Here is a 22,378-nt window from a genome sequence, read left to right on the forward strand (position 1 = left end):
CGCGTAACCGACTCCCGAACCTTATTTTCCTCTGGATTTTCGCGTAGACCCAAATTCGGCCTTCATTTTTGTTCGAAAATAAATTTTCTTTCAAAAGAAAAAAAAAGGATTTATTAGGTGTCTGATCACACCTAGGAAAAAAGATCGGTGGCGACTCCTATTTTTTTTTTTAAAACCGAAATTCTATTTTCAAATTTTTAAATAATCGCCTCAACTAGCGACCAAAGCGAATTTTTACGTCGTTACAACTCTAGAAAGCACCAAATCCTTACACACCTTCGTCCACCATTCATCCAAATAAAACACTCGTTTTAGTCGATGCTCATCTCTACTGGGTCAATCCATTTACTCTTCAGGAGGTGATCCAAATTTAAAATGAAGCAGAACTTATCAGCGTATCCCCAAACAAAGAGAGGATCCAGTAAAAACTTGAGACTCACGTGTTTCCTATCCATTTGGACATAAGCAAATAAATCAACAAAAAAATTATGAAATTAATTCATACATAATCATATTTACAATATTTTAGAATCGAGATTGTTAAGAAAAGATATCAGTTCAGTTGGCATACTGAAATTTTTATAATCTTGGATAGCAGATTTGAACGGCAAATTGATGATGTAGTCCATCAAAACTTTTAGCTCGTCAATATCATCTCTCATTTTGCTATTACGTGCATCTAAATTGGGTAAGATTTTTACCTGACTATCGATATTCGTAATGAATATGCACTTTTTCGGATATTGCGTTAAATGCTTTTGCATTTCCTTTGATTACTTTTTTTTTGGCCCTGTTGAAAGCCAATACAATTTTTAAATAAAATCCAAACCTATCCTTTTAAAAGATATTTCCTTAGGAAGATTCTAGAATATAAGAAATAAGATATTATCTAGAAGATCACTAGATATTCTAGATGAACATTCTAGCTATTAGATATTTGTAAAATCAATGACAAGGATGTTGACATGTATCAACAATCTAACGGTTACTAAACTCTATAAATAGAGGTGGCATTCTTGCTATGGTATAAGGGAGAGCCTTAAGCAAGAGAGTGTGAGAGGTAGAGATAGAGAAGAGAAGAGTAGTGAGGTAACTGTGAGTCATGTTATAATTGTATTGTGTTTTAATAAAAGTGTTCTCTTCTCTTATAATTGTAAGTCTCGGTTAAGCCTTAGGTTTCTCAATACTTAGTGCACTTGGGTTGGTTTTAATATATGGTCGGCTCTGCCACCTAAATGATATATGGTTGGCAAAGCCGACCTGAATGATATAGTGCACTAAGAAGTTAAAAAATAAAAGGTTAATCGACTTCAAAAAGTTGTGTAGTATTAGTTGTAGATCCTAAGTCCTTTATAGTGGGTGTGTTAGACTCCTCGAGTTTCCAATAGCCCTAAATACGAGTAGCACAGTGAAAGATCTTACAGAAATTTTCTCTAATGTAACTAAACCGCATATCCTCACTCCGATTTGAAAAACTATCTTTCCACTTCTTCATCTTTTCACTAAAATACATTACTACTTTTTTAAAACATTCTAACGCAAGTAACCATTCATCTTGATAGTATACAAGATGATGGCAACATAATATCCGATCATCACGATGCTCCACTAAATGTGTGTATAGTTCCAAAGCTTTCTATTCGTCTTTAAACGGCAAGAAAATGGAGCTAATTTATTTTCCTGAAATCTTTAGCACTCTATAATACACACTATCATCCCGTTCTATAATAGCACAATCTAGTTCCAACATAGCTGTTGCAAACCAAAAATAAAAATTAAACTAACAAAGGAGACAATGATCAAATGAAGAATTAACCATAGGAACATTCTATAGCCAAACAAATTTCCACAATATCATCGTCATTTCAAAAATTAGCGGACAAGGCTACTACTAAAGTAAATAAGTCTAAACATGGTTATTGCTAAAGTAAATTGTAATAGACTGTTACAACTCATTACCAACACTTACAATGTCTAAATACAATTTCATGTTTTATATTTTATAAAGAATCAAATACTAATTCATATAGTTTGAGATTGTCTAGAGATAAAAAAAATAAAATAAAGGTTATATAATATCCAAATAATATTAAAAGCGGCAGCGAAACAACATTAAAAGCAGCAGTGGAACAACATTAAAAATGATAGTGAAACAGCACAAAAAACAACCTACAAAATGTAATCAACCAACCAAAATGCTCAAATTTAAAGTGCGGAAAAAGAATTAAAACTTTAAGTTGCCCCAAATGTAATAAAAGATAAAAAACACTTCTGATTTGAGAATACAACTTATTATGTGCTTATCATGCTTTCTCCTATAGCTCGACTATCTTACTCCAACATTATGTCATTCAGGTTCTTTTTAATGCTAACAATCAATTTAGCTAACATAGTTTGGTACAAGGCTAAATAATTTAAGCTGAAAATTAAGTTACAAAACTCAAGTCTTGAAAACTAGGATGATCCGATTTTGACCATTAACAATTACCCATTTTTCTAAAAACTTAAATCACATGTAAATTAGTATGAATCTCTAACACCCTACATCAATGGCAAAAAAAAAAAAGTTAATAGCTTTTGAGGTACTTTAACAGTGAATTCAAGCTTTAAATAATTGGGAACCTTTAAACAGTGAATTCCAACACCCTACATCAATGGCAAAAAAAAAGAGTTCAAGCTTTAAAAAAAATTGTTAGTTGAAGAACCTTTAAATAATTGGGAATTCAAACTTTTGGGACACTTTAACAGTGAATTCAAAACTTAAGGTATAATGCAGCCTGGCTATTTACTTTTAAATTATTGATTTTCTATATTCGATAAAGAAATTTTAAACTAGAGCTTCTTCTTATATGAATTCATTCTATCATTTGGATAGAGCTTTTTTTTATTTTTAATCTTGTCTTGAATGTGTACTATATAATTGGGATTGCATACTACAGAAATCCTTTGGCTGTGATTTTCTTCTATATTGACTACAGTATAGAAAAGTTTATGCCACTGCTTCTTCTGCCATTGCTGTCATTACTATTGCAATAGTGGCCTATATGGCGTGTTCCAATAGTTGCCAATTTGTTAGGACTTTCAATAAATACATATGTGGGTTTACATTTGGTCTAATGGTATCTCCATGTATTATATCCTGTGTTGCAGTTTACCAATACATTAGCATAGGAGATCCTTACGGACATTCATACCAGTTCAAAGCAAGATTGTTGCAATCTTATGCTAATACTACTAAAGCAGAATAATCTTATATCCTGTGTTGCCGTTTACCAATACAATAGCATAGGAGATCCTTACGGACATTCATACTAGTTCAAAGCAAGATTGCTGCAATCTTATGCTAATACTACTAAAGCAGAATATCTTGTAAAAAAAAAGAAGTTCAAGCTTTAAAAAAAATTGTTAACTCTAATAAAGTTGAAGAACCTTTAAATAACTGGGAATTCAAACTTTTGAGATACTTTAAAAGTGAATTCAAGACTTAAGGGTATAATGCAGCCTGGCTATTTACTTTTAAATTAGCATTTTCCATATTCGATAAAAAATTTTTAAACTAGAGTTTCTTCTCATATGAATTCATTCTATTATTTGAATGGGGCTTTTTTTTAATCTTGTCTTGAATGTGTACTACATAATTGGGTGGCATACTACAAAAATCCTTGGGCTGTGATAACATAAGATTCAATCATTATGATGCTCAGCTAGATATTTATACATCTCCAAAGCTGCCCTTTTGTCTTTATAAGGCAGGAAAGTCGAGCTAATTTTTATAAAGACGATGACAACATAAGATCCAATCATCATGATGCTCAGCTAGATATCTGTACATCTCCAAAGCTACCATTTTGTCTTTGTAAGGCAGGAAAGTCGAGCTAATAAGCTATTGCAAACCAAAAATAAAAATTAGACTAGATCATATAACCGAGAATATGCTAAACATTGGAATTAAAAAGATGCAACATAGTCTAACCACATTTAAAGACTATCGTTAGAAAATATAAACAACCAGAGCCTAAAAGCAAAATTATTGAAAATATATAAAAAAAATTATTACTTTTTATTGTTAAGTCGTTATAACCAAAAACAAATAAACTATTTAACACCAAAGAGAAAAGAAATTTATTTTGTTAAGTACAAAAATCAAAAATTTCAAAAGAAGAGAAATATAATAGAGAATGTGATAGCTTGTTCATTTTGCATATTTTTCATGCTTAACTCGATTTGTTCTTAAATTAGTTCCTGGTAATTGGTGAATTTTGTGTTTAAATATTGACGGGGATGAAATTCGGGTGTTTTAAATTAAAGACAAGCAAAGAAAGGGTTAAATTAAAGCATGGGAAATAGAACAGGGACCGAATCATAAATTTGGGACATTTGAAGGACTGATCAGATTTTGACATTGTAAAAGCCAAAATTAGAAAAGAAATCTGAAATTAATTTATGTAGTTAGTGGTAGGTAGAACGAACCTAAAATTAGCATATAGTTTATGTATAAATAGGTGGTGTGGTACACTTGAAAAAACACACATTGATTTGCCTGGCAATTAAATAGAAATCAATTTATTTTTCTTTAAAAAAGCCTTCGGTCACCATTTCTTTTTTTATTCTTTTAACTCATTGAGTACCATAATATTTCATTGCATGGTGTATAGGAAATTAACTTGGGAAAAACATAATGGAAATGGAACTTTGGTGGTCAATAATGTCTGTTTCTGGGCAGGGTATATGGCCTACCCCAGCCAATGAGAGTAAGGGGACTAAAACGAAATTTGCCCATCTAGCTAAAGAAGTTTAGTCCTTTCTTACGTGGCTTCATCCCTGAACCCTTTCCATCACTTGAGTTAGGCCCAATTGTAGATTTAATAATATTTCTATTTAATTTAATACCAAAAAATGGTATATCTTGAGCTATGCCTAATTTCTAAGGTTGGGCTAACAAAGCCCAAATCAAAATTGGGCCAACAATTTACTATATTACCCCCAAAAATTGACCACACAAGGAGGATAGATTCGTCCTTTAAACGATACAAAACCCATCACAAGAGACAAGGAACTTTACAAAATCCCCAAGGAACAAGCTAAGCATAAACCAGCCTAGTGCTTTTTGTGCTTAATATAACGGCAAAGCCCGAAACGAAGAAAGCAAAGGGAAAACAGAGGAAAGAGATGAGGTTGCTAACTCACAACATGTTGTCGTCAAACATCAAGGGGGTAACCAAGGGCTTCCCTCTCAAGATTGAAGTGGAGAAAGTGGTGGAGAAGCAAGTCGAAATCAACCACGATTTCCTCAGGAATATATTTCCCAAGATCGATTGGAAAGCGTTTTCCGATGCTGCCAGAACTATGGGCTACGTCGAGCTTCCTGAGCAGGCACCTGATCCGTCGGTGCTAGAGTCGGACCTGGACTTCTTGACGAAGTTCCACCATGCCCTTTTGGAGCTTCATCTTGAGGAAGGTGCTCTTGTTTGTCCCGAGACTGGCAGGAAGTTTCCGGTTAATAAGGGAATCCCCAATATGCTTCTGCATGAAGATGAGGTTTAAGGGAATGGTGGTTGATACGGCTGCGCCACTGGGCCTCACCGGTTTTTAATTAGGGTTTATAGTCTTTCATTTTCTTTTTGTTTGTGTTGTTTTAATTATCATGTCACTGATTTTAATTTATTAAATAATGCATTTTAATGAATCAAAGTTGCGATGCATTTATCAGTATTCATAGAAAAGCTTCTGATCGAAATAATAATAATGCAATTTTAATTTATTATGATTAGTGTAAATCATTTCATTTAAATTATTAAATATAATTAAAAATATTAATTATTTTTATATTAAATTGTTATCGACAGTGATGAAATTTACAATTTTTTTTAGTTATTTTTAAATGAAAATATAAAAGGGTTAAAGCACAATTATGCTAGTGAATATTGAATTGAATTATAATTTATTATAATTGTTATTAAATATATATATATTGAAAAAGCTTTCATTAGGCAAGAGAAGTAGTTGAATGTAAAATTAGTATAATAAGAAAGTTATTTTATTTAAAAAATACAATGATAAATATGAATTGAATTAAGATAAAATGGTAAATTCTAATTTTAAAATGGAAATTTATAAATGTTGACGAGATAATCTATCAATTTTGAAGTGATAGATCTTTCAAATTTAATAAAATAGTTTTTAAATAAAATATTTGCATAGCCCAAATTATACCCGGGCTAAAAAGCCCAATATTTAAAAAACCAACAGCCCAAAACCCTTTAACACTAGCCCATAGCAATTAGAAAAAAATAAGAGAAGAAGACTAAAAAACCTAGCCACCGTCCCTATGCTTGACTGTCGGCTAACTACCCTGTCCCATCGCCCATACCGCCGCTGGCCACCGCCCACTTGCGCCTGCAAATTTAAAGGCAAAAATGTCAAGCCAATTAAAAACTACTTTGTAAATGGCTATATAAGCCTTGCAATGTTATGTATTTTTCTCTCTGGACAAAAAAAAAATAAAAAAGAGATTCAAAAAAAAAAAAAAAAAGATTCAAGAAAACAGGAGCAAAAAATATAGTGATTCCAATAATATCAAAGCGAGAGAATTGCATCGAATAAAATCCAATATCAGAAATCGAAAAATCAAGAAGCAAATACCTAAAGTGATTGTGTTTTCTTTTATTTTATCATTTTATTTTTATCTATTGATTTGCATGCATATTTATATTATAAATACATAAAAAAAATATAATACAAAAAAAAGCACAAAAAATAATAAAAAAATTTACCTTTTTCGATTTTCCTGCCACCGTGTGCGGTGGCCGGCTGTGACTGGCCGGAGTCCTCGCCGGAGCATGTACCTGCAGAGAAAAAAAAAGTGAAAGCTGAGTTTTTTTTAAAAAAAAGATGAGAAAGTGATTTTTTTAAAAAAAAAATTTGGCCTTAAATAGACCTCCAAAACAACGTCGTTTTGGGCAGGCCTTTTAAGCACCAAAACGACGTCGTTTTGAGCCTTAACCCATGGCCGACCCGCGACCCGACCTGCTCCAACTTCAGGATCCGCGTGTTTTCATTGGAGGGGCTATTTTCGCATTTAGTCCCTCCGCTTCTTTTATATTATGCAATCAAGTTTTTTAGTTTTTTTAAATTTGGACTCAAAATTTGTTGTGATTTATAATTGGGTCCCTCTGCTGCTATGCGTTTTAGGCCGAATGGATTTATTTCATTACTAGTCCCTGCACTATTTTTCGCACATGCAATTTAATCCCATTCCCTTTATTTCTTTTTAAATTGGTCCCAAAACTTCATTTTTAATTCAATTTTGTCCTTTTTTCACTTTTTCTCATTATTTTATTTTAATTTTAATATTATATATACTATTATATTTTATTACTATTATTATATTTATTATTTATTAGCATTAGTATTATTTTCACTTAATACTTATATGTATATATATTATATAGTATTATTAATAGTTTTTTATTATTATTATTTTTTTAACCTTATATTATGTATATATTCTTTTAATATATTAGGTATATTTTAAATTCTATATTATGTATATATATATTTTTATACTATATTATGTATACATTCTTAAATATTATTAGTTATATATTTTTATGTTATCATATATATATATGTGTCTAATGTTATATTACATATATACTTTAAAAGCTATATCAAGTACGTATTATGTACAATTTTTCTTAAATATTATATTATATATATTTAAATATTAATACTATGTATATATGTTTTCAATATACATATATATGTTTACGTATATATAACGTTACTAATTTTCTTTTATTATTTTTATTTTCTCCGGTACACATTGTCGTTTATATATTCTTATTATTACTATATCTATTATTTATTAGTATCTTACTATTACTATTATTAGTATTATTTTTTAATCAATACTTATATGTATATATCTTTAATGAATATATGTATGTATTTATATAATATTATTAATAGTTTTTTTTTCTTCTTTTTCATTATCATTAATATGTATATACTATGTAAATATTTTAATATTATATTATGTATACATTTTATATATATATATATATTTAATATTGTATTTTTATTGTTATGCATAGACCTTAATACTATATCATTTATATATTTTTATTTCTCATATTATCTTACGTTTATATTTTTTTAATAACTATATCATGTATATACTACTACTATATATCTATTTATGTAGTATTATTAATAGTTGTTTTTAATATTATGATTATTTCTAATATGTATATATTATGTATTTACCTCTAATACTATATATATTGTATATTTCTAATACTATTATGCTATTACCATTACTATTATTATTATCATTATTATTATTATTATTATTATTTATTGTTATTATAAATATTTTTTTTATTCTTATTAATATATTATTATTGTTTTCCACCTTATTATTATTACTAGTATTATCATCTTGTTATTAGGTTAATTAATTTTATATAGGTATTATTATATTATTATACATATTCTCTCTGTATTTACTTATATTATTACTTAAATTATTATCATTATTATCATTATGATTTATTACTTTATTATTATCATTATTACTACTATTATATTATTATTATTATATTTTTATCCATTACTCTTTAAATACACTTATTTTTTTTTTATTATTCTTCACTCACATTATATATTATTTACTTATTTATATATACACATACATATATACACTTTGACACATCATTCTAAAATTATTACTTGTATTATTACTATTAATATTATTATTATCATTACTATACTATCATTATTTAGTTTTACATAATGATTGTTTATTTATTACTAGTTCTTTTTAATTTTGAATATTTCCTAGCTTATTCGTTATTTTCTTTTTTATTCGTTTTATTCATTTATTTTTGCTCTTATCATCGTTATCATTCACATTCGTGTTTATGTTAATTTTGTTATGACTATCAATTTTTATTTGTTATGCATTCTTTATTATCCCATTTTATTACGACTTATGTTATACTAACTTTTACCCGACCCAAAATAATTCTTTCATAAAAGTAAATATTCCGTATTTGGTAATTCGAGACAATCGTGCCCTAACTTACTGGGTTTCGACTTTTCTCATTTAACCTAAATAACGGAATACTATTTTAAATCGCAATACGAGTTTTGAAAAATGCTTATTCTCGGAGATACGAAGTGTTGTGCCCTAACTTACCGGGTATGACATTTTGTTACCTCGGGATAAAATTTTTGCTAACAAAGGCAATATTTGACATTTAGAAATTCGAAATATCGTGCCCTAACTTACTGGGTTTTGATTTTTCTCGCTTACATTAAATAATCGAATACCCTTTTAAAAAAGGTTAAAATACATGAATTTCAAATAAAGGCAAGCTCATTCTCAAAGTTCGAAATGTCGTGTCTTAACTTACTGGGCGTGACGTTTTATTACTTCGAGATGAGGGAGTCCTTAACATCCATTTTAACTTATTCGATCATTTTTAAATTAGCATTAATTCAAAGAGGGATTGTGTTTTAAATTCTTTTAAGTTTTCAAATCTTCGACACTAAGACACTAATTAATCAATTAGGTACCAATTTTGGGCGTACCGAGAGTGTTAATCCTTCCTCGTGCCTAACCGACTCCCGAACTTATTTTCTGGTTTTCGTAGACCAAAAATTATCGTTTTAGTAAATCTTAACTTTTATTAAAATGATTAATTTAAGGTGACCTGATCACACCTCATCAAAAATGATTAGTAGCGACTCCAATTTTTCGTTTTCATTTTCAAAATCTAAGTCGATTCCCGTTTTTCAAAAAATGGTTACGACAATATTATTCAAGTGTTATTAAATAATATAATAAATAAAAAAAAGATAATTTTAATCAAACTTTAGGGGTCGTTTAGTGCTTTCCACATTATGATTGAAATGTGATTATCTGCAATGTTGGTTATTAAAAATATTAATATGATTTCTGAAATATAATTGTCTGTGATGATATTTTATGAATACATTTAGAAAATAACTTACATATTACTAGGATTGTGAAGATGTAAATATGCAAAATATTCAATTATAAATTTAAGTGTATTCATATATTTCGCTTATGGCTTAAAATTATCCTGGTACTAAAATTTAATATCGAGAAAAATATATTATAAAACATATTTATAACAAAAAATATAATTTACACCCTCAACCCATAAGCATGATTGACAATGTGACCCATTTGTTTATATACTATGGAACACATATTACATCCTCAACCCACTTCAACTTTACATGCTTTGGATGAGTTGATTTTTCAATATATGTGAAAAATTATTTGGTACGTTGTTAATGTAAGCTTTAAACTTCACAAGAAAAATTAAATAAAGTAACACGTGCCAATTTTATTAATATTATATAAGAACAAATAACTTCTAACCCTTGTGGTAATTTAAAAGAGAAAACCTTAACTGGCTATGAACATGATAATAAACACTGCGGGGTTCAAAAAACTTTAGAATAAATAGCTTATTTCTAATATCTATCTCGTGGAAACTAGAAACTCCATGAAAAGAATATAAATTCCACGGAATCTATTAATCAAAATCCTGTTTACACTCTTTTGTTTCTATAAAAAATCAACAGAAATTTAAAAACCTCAGCAGGGGAATAATTTACTAACCTGCGTGCTGCCTGTCCTATGGTGTAAAAAAATGCTGTTGACCTTTCAGAAGAGAATACTCAGCTATAAACCTATCTTAAACACCAAAGCCTGCAAATCAAACTGCGGAAATGTTTTTGCAACGAGGGGTTTCACACGGAGGAGGAGGTACACCAAATACCCAATCAAGAACGTTTAAATACTTGGAGCGAAACACTTCCCTCTCCTGTGCGTAGCAGTGCATTATGATTGCTGTTGACAAACTAAAAATTACCACATCAGCTCTCTTTAGATTCGTCGATTGTGGCAAGTACCCAATATCGGCCATGCATGTAAAGAAGCTCTCTATGGCTCGTGCAAGGCAGTAGAGTGATATCTCAATCCGTCTACTTTTCTTCTCAATTGCCAAGGCCAGACCCGTCGGAAACTGCCCAATAACACATGCAACATTGGGAACAAAAAACAAAACTTTGGCTTATAACTTGCATATAAATTAGTAAGATTGTTTTACCGTTCCCATTGCTACCATCGGTATGTTACATCTTCTGAAAAGCCTAAACAGCAGGCAAGTCCACAACCTGTTTAAAAGTTAAAGGTTAGTTCAATGTCAAAGTTCAATAATTTAAATGGAACATAACTCAAATAGCACAAGGTACAAAAGAATTTGATTTAGCAATATGTACAAGTTTGAATGGTAATCAGCTTCTTGTTGACACCAAGCAAAATGGAAAGCATCATCATCATCATAATAATAATAACAACAAAAACACCAAATAATGCCAAAACTCATCTTATCTGCTATAAGTAAACCCATCTAGTTATTCAATGTGTATATAGTATATGTTGACTATCTTGCTGAATATTGTTCATGTTTGGTAAACAGAGTAGGAGAATAATTGCTCTTCTCATATACACAGCTCACCATTCTTATTTTGTTTAATGATATTGTAACCTCTTCTCAGCTAGGGGATTCATCCAACATATATCGGTCTCTCATTTTCTATTGAAACATAAAACATCTTCCTAAACCAACTGTTATAATGCCATTATAATAAAACCTATTATCCTATTCAAAACTTACCGTGCAGGATTTACCTCCAGCACTGCAAACTTACACAACTTGACACATGACTTCAAATAATGCACATAACTAGCAAAGCCACTACAAACTTTCATCTATTACTTATTTCCTTCCAACAGCCAAAATTCACTTCTAGCTAGGAAAATATCTCTTATAGCTTGGAATTATGACAACTGCGTTTTATTTATATTATGTAACTATTATCTTAAAACATATATCAAATTGCTAAAATTACTACCAGCTGCATTGATGGAGTAAGTTGCAATTTAGAACTTCATCAGAATCCAACTTAGGTTCTTTATCACCATTTCATGTAAACTTTCTCCCTCTTTTAGTCTTTTACAGGAAATTATGCTATGGTGTTGACTATCCTTGTCAAAGCCAACAATTCTGATGTCCTGAAAATCACAGTAGGCTTTGGAACAATAAGAAAAAGACATTCAAACTAGACTTGCCACAATAGAAGTGTAGAACCACCAAGGGAGCTAAGAAATATTTAAAAGCCATAAATGGCATGTGAATATATGAAATAATGATTGCTCAACACTGATAAAGATTGTTGGCCAGTATAAGGTCCATCTGCATAATAATAACCAATGTAACCAAAAAATAACAAAACAAGGAAAAGATCAGATGAAATTTTGACCAAAAAATTTCACGGCAACATAAATTCTCAGTGGCAGCTAAGTACCAAGAAAAAACTTCAAAAAGGGAGGCACCTCAAAATTGAAGTTGAAATACATTAGAAATAGTAGAACACTAACCAAGCAGATGTGCAATAAGCAGACAAAAATAAGCTTGATCTGGCAGTACCAACAATACCCTTTCTTAATATTGTGGAAGGCCTGTATTAAGGTCAAAAAGAACTGTCAGACAGATATGTTATAGAGCATCTGTGTGTATAAAGACAATAACGACAACAACATTGTTCTCAGTTATAGCTGGGATTTTTTTTTTTTTTTTTTGGGGGGGGGAGAGAGAATGAATAAAAAGGAAGCAAAAGACCAGCACAAGTAGGTTTTACTAGAAACTTATGATGTGCTTAAAACCAGATTGCACATATAATTCTTTGTCCACCTCAATATGCATGAAGCAAAGCATGCTGGCAACAACAGTATCCGTATTTTATAACAACTTCAATTGCACATCAAATTTTAAAGGGCATTTACCTACTGTGGTTACACGAAGGACTCAAAGTACAGGTTATAATCTAAAATCTAAAACATATGAAGTAAAAAAGTTTCCTTTTCATTTGATAATAAGTAGCTAATTCTAAGTGAAAAATTCACCAGTTTTCAGCTAAACAGCCTTCAAGAAAGAGAAAGAAGTCTAACTGCATTACCTTTTTAAGAGGTCTTGACGATGAACTATTAATGCAGGAATTAAATAAACTGGAAGATATACTGGTAATGCCCTTTTATATCCTTCAGTGAAAAAAGAAATAACATGTGCACTGCATGATTGATTCCCATGTATCATCTGCAAATAACTTGAGGGTTTAAGCTTCTCAAAATTAACAATATACTTTTTTCCAGCAAACTTCAAGCAATAGTTGCTTGAGTAAAGTCTATTCTGAACTTCCTAAACGTATCTGAGTAAATTAAACAGAAAACACAAACAAAATAATTCCAGGACACTCATTTTATTTCAGCAATCAAGCATCTTGCTTAAAGCAATCATTATAAGGATCTTATCACAAAGGGATCAATTAAACACAATACAGTGGTTAAACTACACCAATATCCACTATCCATATCCAAATAACTTATATTTTGGAAGTAGTTTTGAACTGATGATTGCAAGATTTATAGGGACTGCAAAAGAACAATAACGCGCTTTACATGGAAATGGATAGCTGCGGATAATAACTGCATGATCTTAATATTTCAAAAATGCCTTCATTAGGAACTTTAACATGAAAAGTCAGCATTAAATACCAAGAAGAAGACAAAAAAGCATTAAATTAGTTCTCAAAATCACAGAGCAACAAAATAAAAACTGTGCATTCAAGTTTGGACATGCACTTTTTCTATTCAAATCTCTTCATACCCTCTCATTTAGTTTTCAGCCTTTCCTGTTGAATTTTCTGATAAAGCAGCATGAAGGGGAGCTTTTATCTCTCCAAAGAATGAGCTTTATTAGATAGAACAGAATGAAGGGAAGCCAAAAAGCTTAGAGTCATTTTGCATTTCTTAACCGAGACCTTACTTATTTTCTTCAAATTCTTCCAAACACTTCATGCAATAAGCAGCTAACTTAATATTCATGATGACATTATATGCCTCCATCTCTGTCCTGTATGGAAAAAGCACCCATCTCTAGCGATCTTACTCAAGACATGGTTCAAGATAATTAAAGCACAAAGGTAAAATCTTATTCATTTTTGTGGAAACTGCGCAGGGGGGAAGGACTTTGCTGTTGTTGGTTTAGTCCCAAAGGAAGAAAGAGAGGCAACTAAAGAAGGAACACATACAAAAAGATATACACATTAATGCTACTAGGCAGAACAACATAAATGGGAGAAACAAAGATCGTACCGAGCAAGGGATTTTCATGTTTGGATCTAATTTAACATCTACTCCTGATGCCTTGTAAAGTTTCTCTATTGCTTCCAAATTAGTGAATGGAAGACCACTGGCAATCTCTTTTACACCTTGCAAGATGACAAGATCCTTTCCACCATGTTTATTGAGAAAGGACCTATATGATGGGGGCAAACTGTCTTGCTTCAAAATGTAAGATGACCTGAGAAAACAAATGATTTCACTTCCAAGTTATTCTCCCCAAAAAATAATAATACATACATAAATACATACTTGTCTTTCCTAGAAAATATATTAAGCTTTCCCCATACTGTGCTTATCAGAATCCATTACTTTTACAACTTGTAAAGCTACACAATATCTAAGCTACATAATGCCCTTTCCAAATGTGCAAAAAAAAAGTGTGATCACTTGTAATTCAAGCAAATCTTTTTACACTTTCTTTTCACATATGCTGTGACATACTTAGGCTTTGAACAATTTTTAGATTTAAGCATCAAAGTTCCTGCTATGAAACCAAGATCGAATAAACTTTTAACTACAGAGCTTACAAGGCAGCAGGCAAATATTTGAATTACAGCTTTAACAGGTTGAATGGTAGTTAAAAAAGACAAAGAAAAGGAATAATGGAGTCCCCTGGCCTGCTGATTAGACTCATTTGTATATAGACTGATATATTTCGGAATGCATACAAAATGTTACAGTACAACGTTTTCTTTTCCTCTTAAATCTTCCTACAAGAAAATTAAAAAGTGTTTACCGACTTGACTGGAAAGACTGGGCTCATAATCTAGAAGACTAGAATTCCAGGAGGATTAGGCTTTGCTTGGTATGAAGGATCAAAAAGGGTGAGGATGGAAAATTTATTAGTCACCCTAACTTCTACGACCCATAATAATCATGATTCAACAAAAAGAATTGCAAGAAAGTTTAATAGTAGGGGAACAAAAGAAAAAAAACAGAAAAAAAAAATAATTTAACAATAGAAACATACAAAATTTGCGAAGAGGAGAGACACATAAGGAATATGTCACCATGTTTCCAAGTAAGGGGTTTACACAGCTTCCCAAACCGTTTGCTCTTGATTCCACAGCGTGATGCCAACACAGCAGCTCGCATGAGTATGTATATGGCTAAACTTTTATGCTGCGTGTTATGCCCAGTTAGAAGCATGGAAGGCCCTGCAACCAGTCCTGCTACTAATGCCCTCCATTTCGCAGTCCTTTTGCAAAATTTAACAATCCACTAAAATCAAAATTAAGTTCATAAAAACTTTCATTTCAACTAAAGAGAGGAATATTAAGAGAAGAGCATTGCCTGTTATGTCCTCCAAGTTCACCAATAATTTCATCTACCGAAACAAATGTACCAGCAAAAGTTCCAAGAAAGAGACCGTATCTAAGTGTCTCCTTAATAGCCAAAGAAATAGCTTCTTTATTAGTAAACGCCTCAACTTTCCTAAATCAAGAAATTACTGTTCTGTCATTCTCAAATCAAATTAAAGAACAAGAGACAAAAGATTTATTACATAACAATTAACAAAATACCGTGATTTTTTGCGCAGCAAGCGTGCAAGAATTGAGAAGAGAGCTAAGCCACCTTTAAGACCGGCTCCAATTGAGAAGCCTTTAGCGGAAGCAACGAAAATTCTCCGCAACTTATTCGAGTCCACTAAGAGAACAGAATCAGAGCCAAGAGCAGAGGGAGAAGATGACAAAGATTGGGATCTTGTGCAGTGCTTACAAGTGTCGTCGTGGGATCCGGGGATACCATTCTCGCCGGAGGAAAAGGAGAAAGGGCAGCAGCCATTGATGGCTCCATCACCGTCCGGCGACATGGTGGTGTGAGCTAGGGATTTGAGGGGGCGCATGTAACCAAGTTGATTGGGGAAGAAAGGAGGAGGAAGACAGTAAGTGAAGAATTGATTAATTGGGGGACCGATGGGAAATTAGGAATTGAAATTTCAAAGTAGGAGAGAAATTGGACACTTTTTTTCTGCTCGTTTATCAAGAGAACACCGGCACGTGTCACGTAACAGTTTTTGCGGTTGCTTTCAGTTTCCTTCCAACCAAAATCCATCTTTACTTCCCTTTCATCAGAAGATGGCCTAAGGATAAAAGAAATTAACCCCTTTTTTCATACCTATCAAACACATCAATTTACCTTTTTAAAAAAATTAAAATAATTTAATTTCTGTTAATTTCGAAGGTGACAATTAGTGTCGACTTAAATATTTTTCATCAATTATACATAATTTTGATTAATATAACAATAAATTTAGTCCTTAAAATTTACACATTCTATCAATTTGATTCTAATTTAATAAATTTATCTCACAATATTTGTGTAAATATTGAAGCTTTTTTTTTAGAGTTAAGGCCAATATGAATATATATAAATATTGAGGGCTAAATTTGTTATTATACTAATCAAAATTATGTACAATTGATGGAAGACATTAACATCGTGATTAATTATCCTTAATTGCTCACTTTTGAAATTGATAAGAATCAAATTGCTCTATTTTGTTTAGAGAGACTAATTTACTCAATTTTAAAATTAAGAGGAACAAGAGAAATCTTTTTACCTAAATTATTTAATGATTTTATTTTGTCTATGCCATTTTTGAGTGTTAACTAAATTCAAATTTGAGTCCAATTAAATTTTTAAATAAGTAAATTTTTCAATACTCATTTTTTTAGTTCACAAGACTCAAAACAAATATTTTATTTCAAAGACATTGAACTTGTCAATGAAACCTTGACATGGTTGGTAAAAGCAAAGCTCGAGTCCTAAATATTTAAATTCGACTCGCTATACATAATTATATTTGGGTCTCTGAGTCTTATCATATATTATTGTTATGTACAGATTTTAATTTGATTAATCAATATTTTTTTTCTGCTCTTTTTGACATAATATCTAGAATTATCTATAGTCCCCCAACCCATAAATAGAAGGATAATACAATTAAGCGTGCTTGAATCCACGTCCTCCTGCATTGACAATAAAACTTATACCAATCAAGTTAAAACTTTGTCCGCAATTGATTAATCAATCTTGGAAGGGAATAATCTATAAACTTTCAAGAAAAACTAAAACATTGCACTTCACATTTCACCTAACAAACGTCCATTATTTAATGGGTCATATAGGTGTTTATAAGAAAACTCCATTTTTAAGTATGGCGTTTTGTGAAAACGTCACCTTGAGAGAGGTGTTTTTAGGCAAAAAGAAATACGGATTAGGTGGTCTATATTAGGTCCCAAAATTATAAATGGAATAATATCATGATAGCCCTTAAACCTTTATCGAAATTTTCAATATAATCTTTATACTTTAAAATTGTACTTAAAATAGTATTTTTTTTAAAAAATAAAAATTATTATAAAAATTAAAACATATTATTTATTGATTAATTAATTTTTTTTTAAATTTTAAAGATAACTAAAATAATAAAATATATTAAACTGTCTTTTTTATTTTTGTTAATAGATAACATATTATTTTTAAATTATAAATTTAAAATAGAGAGACCATATCCAATAAATTTAATATAAGTTCAATAGCTAGCAATAAATGTGCGGTATAATGATAAAGTACATTATATTTTTAAAGGAGAACAAAATTCGAACCTTAAAAATAACATTATTAAAAAGAATAGACAGTCACAAATCCTAAATATAAACTGTGAAATGACATGAAAAATTATATATATATCAAGATAGTATAAAGACCAGGGATGTAAATAGCGGTCTAGTAGCGGAATAGTGGTTGCTATATAGCGATAGCGGCGCCGTCCGAAACTGCTATTGCTGAAAATAGCAGTGTGAAGCAGAGTCACACCAATAGCGGTGAATGATGGCCGCAATTTAACTGGTAATGGCCAATTGCGGAATAACAGGCCGTTATTTCTTTTATTTTTTTGCTATTCTCGTTTGATATCTATTTTTCTTTACTTTGTTATTAGTTATTAGTTGTGTGAATTTTAAAAAAAATTTACGATCGCGATACCCGCAATAATCACAATAGCATCTGTTATATCCGCAATCGTGATAAATATGTAACGCGGCTTAAAATAGGGCTGCAACCACAATTTAAATCATTGATAACGAATTTGAAAAGATAAATAAGGCGTTTTCAACGATTTTTGCCTAAAACGACATTTGTACAAAACTCGTGTATAATGCTTTTTTCAGATAAACATGGTTGATAGTTCCTTTCAATCTAACGCTGGCATTTGATCCAAGTCTTCAAATAGAATTTGTGTTCCATACATATGAAAAAAGTAAATCTAACCTTAAATTCTAGTTTTTTTTATTGGTTAAATGCTGCTATTAGTCCTTTTACTTTACGAAATTTAAGAATTTAGCCTTTATATTTTAATTTAGTTGTTTCAGTCACGCACTTTTCAAATTTTAAAATTTTCATCCTCACCAAATAATAACTATTAAATTTATTATGTTATACTATTTTCAAAATCTGATGCTACAAACGTACTATCATATATGAAATGTCATGTTAGCTTGTTATTTTTACATATTACTTACTAAAAATCCAGTTAATAAATTAATGATTATAATTTACGGAAATGCATCATCCTATTCCATCAGTTTGTTGGAAGGATATCGAAAATTTTGGATACTAACAAAAATTCATTTCACTTAAAATAAAATTGATTTAAAATAAATTATGATTTCAGGAATTATTTATTAAATATTAATATTAAAATTCATTCTTTCAAAATTTCAACAACACATGATTACTTGTTATCATTTTAAGAACAATTGTGGTGTGAATAATTAGATTCAATACAAATACAAGTTGTGATTTATTAGTAGGATGTTACTTTTTTTTTTTTAGGAATAATTTGAGTTCTAACGATTGTTCTACCAAAAATTTGTTGATATGTATGATATTTTAATTTTGATTTTGGTTCAATGTTGATGGTAAATATTAAAAAATAAAAAATATTTTTTTTATATTTAATAAATATAATTATTTTTATACATAAAAATAAAATAAAAAATGATGTTATGTTGAAAATAAATTTGTAAAAAAAAATTCCAATTAAAATATTTTATATATAATTACACAATGCTCATCCATTAAATTTCATATTGGATTAAAAGTTAATTTGTGGTTTTATGATTTTTTTTATTCTTTTTCCCATTTTATAAAGTTTATGTTGATGGAAAAAGGAAACATTTCAGTAATTTGAAAATTTTTTAATGAATTATAATAAAAGGCAAAATTTAAATAACCAACTAGACTCGATCATTTGAAACCATTTAAATATTTAAAATCATTTGAAACATCAAAAGTGTAACATTCATAAAAAAATAAAAAAAAATAAAAAAAATCACCAAAACATGTAATTGTACATGCAACCACCAACTAACAAACCTTTAATGCATCATCATCAAAACCATTAAATTATTAGCAAATTTATATTTTAATAGTTTAATTTTAAAAAGTTATAATATAATTTTTAAATCATTCAAAATTTTTTTATTAAAGTCACCAAGTTGTTAAATTTTTTTTTAGATTCAACTAGTAAGCTCTGAGTGACGATTTAACGGTCAATATAGTTTATCAGTACCCATCAATGAGTTTAGTAACACACTTTAAATTCAAGTCGATATGACAATAAGTGTTAGAGATCAGAGAAAAAATTTGTTTGGATTATGGTTCGCGATTTCGTGGCATTCAAAGTTGTTTCATAAAAAAATTGCACTATAGAAAAAAAAAAGAATTTTTCATTAGTGCAGGGAGTGCGAACAAAAAATGTCGTATATCAGTAAATTTAAAAAACCAATAATTTAAATAAAAATTTACGAATAATTAAATAATTATTTTGTAGAGTTAAAAGACTCTCCTGTAAAAGTTTAATTACGTTAGATAGAGTTTACCCTAATTTATATCCTAATTAAAGCCAAGCTTCTAAGCTATGAAAGTCAAAATTCTGATAGCAGTTGGATGGTGGCTCTATAATCAAGGAAATCATCACCTACAAAAAAACGTTGACAACATCAAAAACACCTATCTGTTATGTTTAATTTTATAATATATATTTCATTTATTTTATAATATGTAACTTTTAAATATAATATACTATAATATAAATATTAAAAATATATTAAGTTATTTCTGTTTTAAAAATTTTAAAAAGATAATGATAATATATTTAATAAATATTAAATAAAATTTATTATTAGTTGTAAATAAAAAAAATATGGGTGGACTTAAACAAGTTTGAATTAGGAATATACAAATATAAATGAACATTGACAAAACTTAAGACCCATGTTCTTAATTAAGCTGAATTTGGATAATTATGTATGATATTGATACTATTTAAGAGCTTAATCTACACTATGAATATCTCTAATCATTAGTTCAAATTAATATCAAGAACAATATTTATATCATAATAAAATTTATCATAAATATTTAAAAAATATTAAATTAATTATATTTGAAATTTTAATACTAAAATATCTACAAATAGGTATATAATTAATAAATATTAAATAAAAATAATTATATTTTTAAAAATAAAAATATGAACGAGCTTAAACTAATTTGTGTTAATTATATATTGATATGGACAAATTTAGTATAATTCGAGGTTTATAGAACCAGATTATCTTTAAATAATTATATATAATACTAATACCACATATAAAATCAACCCAAACTCCAACTAATCTAGCCCCACCCATCACCATCATACGTAGTCTTTAGCTCAATGAGTCTGATAACTGGAGGCAACTACCATGCCTTACCCATAATCACACTCATTAAAACCTTAGAACAGAATAGAAACATAAATGTGAGATGAACTCCCCATGTTCTAGTGTTGATTCCCATATCACAATTAGAAAACCATTAAATTTTTGAGAAACAATTTTGAGGATTTTATTAAAAGCTTTATATCCACTTAGTTGTAGCAATCTGGGAATTAGCCCAGCCTAGTGTGCTGGAACTCAATTGCAATGGTCTTCTCACAACTTCATATGGGTAAGTAGGTGTTAGTAGGGTGGATGTTAGAATTGAATTAAGTCGAATTGAGTCAAAAATTTTTGAGCTAATTGAGTTTACGAGTCCTATTTTATTTTCTTAACTCAATTTGAATTTTTTTTAATCGAGTCGAGTCGAATTGAATCGAATGAAATTGTTCGAGTTAAATTAAAAAAATTAAACATGTCAAATAAAAATATTGTTACAGTATAACTAATTCCATATTAAAGCACATAATTTGAAACCTATATATTTGAAAAAAATTCAAAGAAAAATATTAAAAAAATAAGATAATTGAGTATGATAAAATTGAATCATTAATTAGGTCCCAAAATTATTATTTAAATTTTTTTAAAAATTTTTAAATTTTTTTTATATATTTTTAGAATTTTTTGTAATTTTTAAAAATAAAAATTTTGAATTTTTTATAAATATTATGAATTTTAAAAATTATTTTAAATTTTTGTTGTGAGAGAGACCAATTTGTTAATTTTCAAACTTGTCAGGGACCAAAATGGTATTTACACCAATCTATTATTCAAATTATTTGAGTTATTCGAATTGTGAAATTCAACTCGACCCGAACTTGAAACTCGAATCGAATTATTCGACTTGACTCGAATAATTCTAATAACTTGATTTGATAACTCAAAATTTAATTTTGTTTTTGAACCGAATCGAGTTTTATTCAACTCTAACTATTAATTATTTTTTAATTTAGTGACTTCCCATATTAATTTAATTGCATATAGATTAATTATTTGATTTAATAAAGTGTTACATTAAATGTGCTTATAAAATATCATTTGGTTGGTACAAGTTTATATGTTTATATCTGTTTTTACCTATGCAAGTTAATAAATCTCGATAATCAAATCAACTAGATTAAGTGTTTTTCGAGTATTTTATGACCTGTATTTTTATGTTTTAATTTAGATATATTGAAATTATATGTGAATTATGTAAAATTTGTTTATTTTGTACAACATGTTTTATGTGGAATAATTATCCCAAGTGAAATTGTTTATACCAAATATGTGATATGTTTGGTAAGATCATGCAAATAATGTGAAAGACCAAAGAAAGACGTAT

The 22,378-nt window shown here is 29.3% G+C and overlaps 2 protein-coding genes and 1 long non-coding RNA gene across 3 annotated transcripts; 1 reads left to right on the plus strand and 2 right to left on the minus strand.

Annotated features, from left to right (window-relative positions):
* Positions 1-4,945: 4,945 nt before the first annotated feature.
* LOC121230347 (multifunctional methyltransferase subunit TRM112 homolog A) lies at positions 4,946-5,761 on the plus strand. Its single transcript, XM_041114954.1, has one exon. The coding sequence runs from the start codon at positions 5,170-5,172 to the stop codon at positions 5,542-5,544; it is 375 nt and encodes a 124-aa protein (XP_040970888.1). The 5' UTR covers positions 4,946-5,169; the 3' UTR covers positions 5,545-5,761.
* Positions 5,762-6,138: 377 nt separating this feature from the next.
* On the minus strand, positions 6,139-7,023 carry LOC121230348 (uncharacterized). Its single transcript, XR_005928281.1, has 2 exons — positions 6,774-7,023; positions 6,139-6,396 (listed from the first exon to the last, which is right to left on the minus strand). It is a non-coding gene; the product is annotated as an uncharacterized lncRNA (long non-coding RNA).
* Positions 7,024-10,551: 3,528 nt separating this feature from the next.
* LOC107901458 (transmembrane protein 135 homolog) lies at positions 10,552-16,347 on the minus strand. The gene is made up of 8 exons (XM_016827473.2): positions 15,811-16,347; positions 15,581-15,721; positions 15,258-15,485; positions 14,258-14,465; positions 13,063-13,199; positions 12,485-12,565; positions 11,151-11,217; positions 10,552-11,066 (listed from the first exon to the last, which is right to left on the minus strand). Exons 1-8 carry the CDS (start codon positions 16,131-16,133, stop codon positions 10,758-10,760), a joined length of 1,494 nt encoding a protein of 497 aa, XP_016682962.2. The 5' UTR covers positions 16,134-16,347; the 3' UTR covers positions 10,552-10,757.
* Between the last annotated feature and the right edge of the window lie 6,031 nt (positions 16,348-22,378).

The sequence above is a fragment of the Gossypium hirsutum genome, chromosome A06 (assembly GCF_007990345.1).
Source record: "Gossypium hirsutum isolate 1008001.06 chromosome A06, Gossypium_hirsutum_v2.1, whole genome shotgun sequence".
NCBI classification, from domain to species: domain Eukaryota; kingdom Viridiplantae; phylum Streptophyta; class Magnoliopsida; order Malvales; family Malvaceae; genus Gossypium; species Gossypium hirsutum.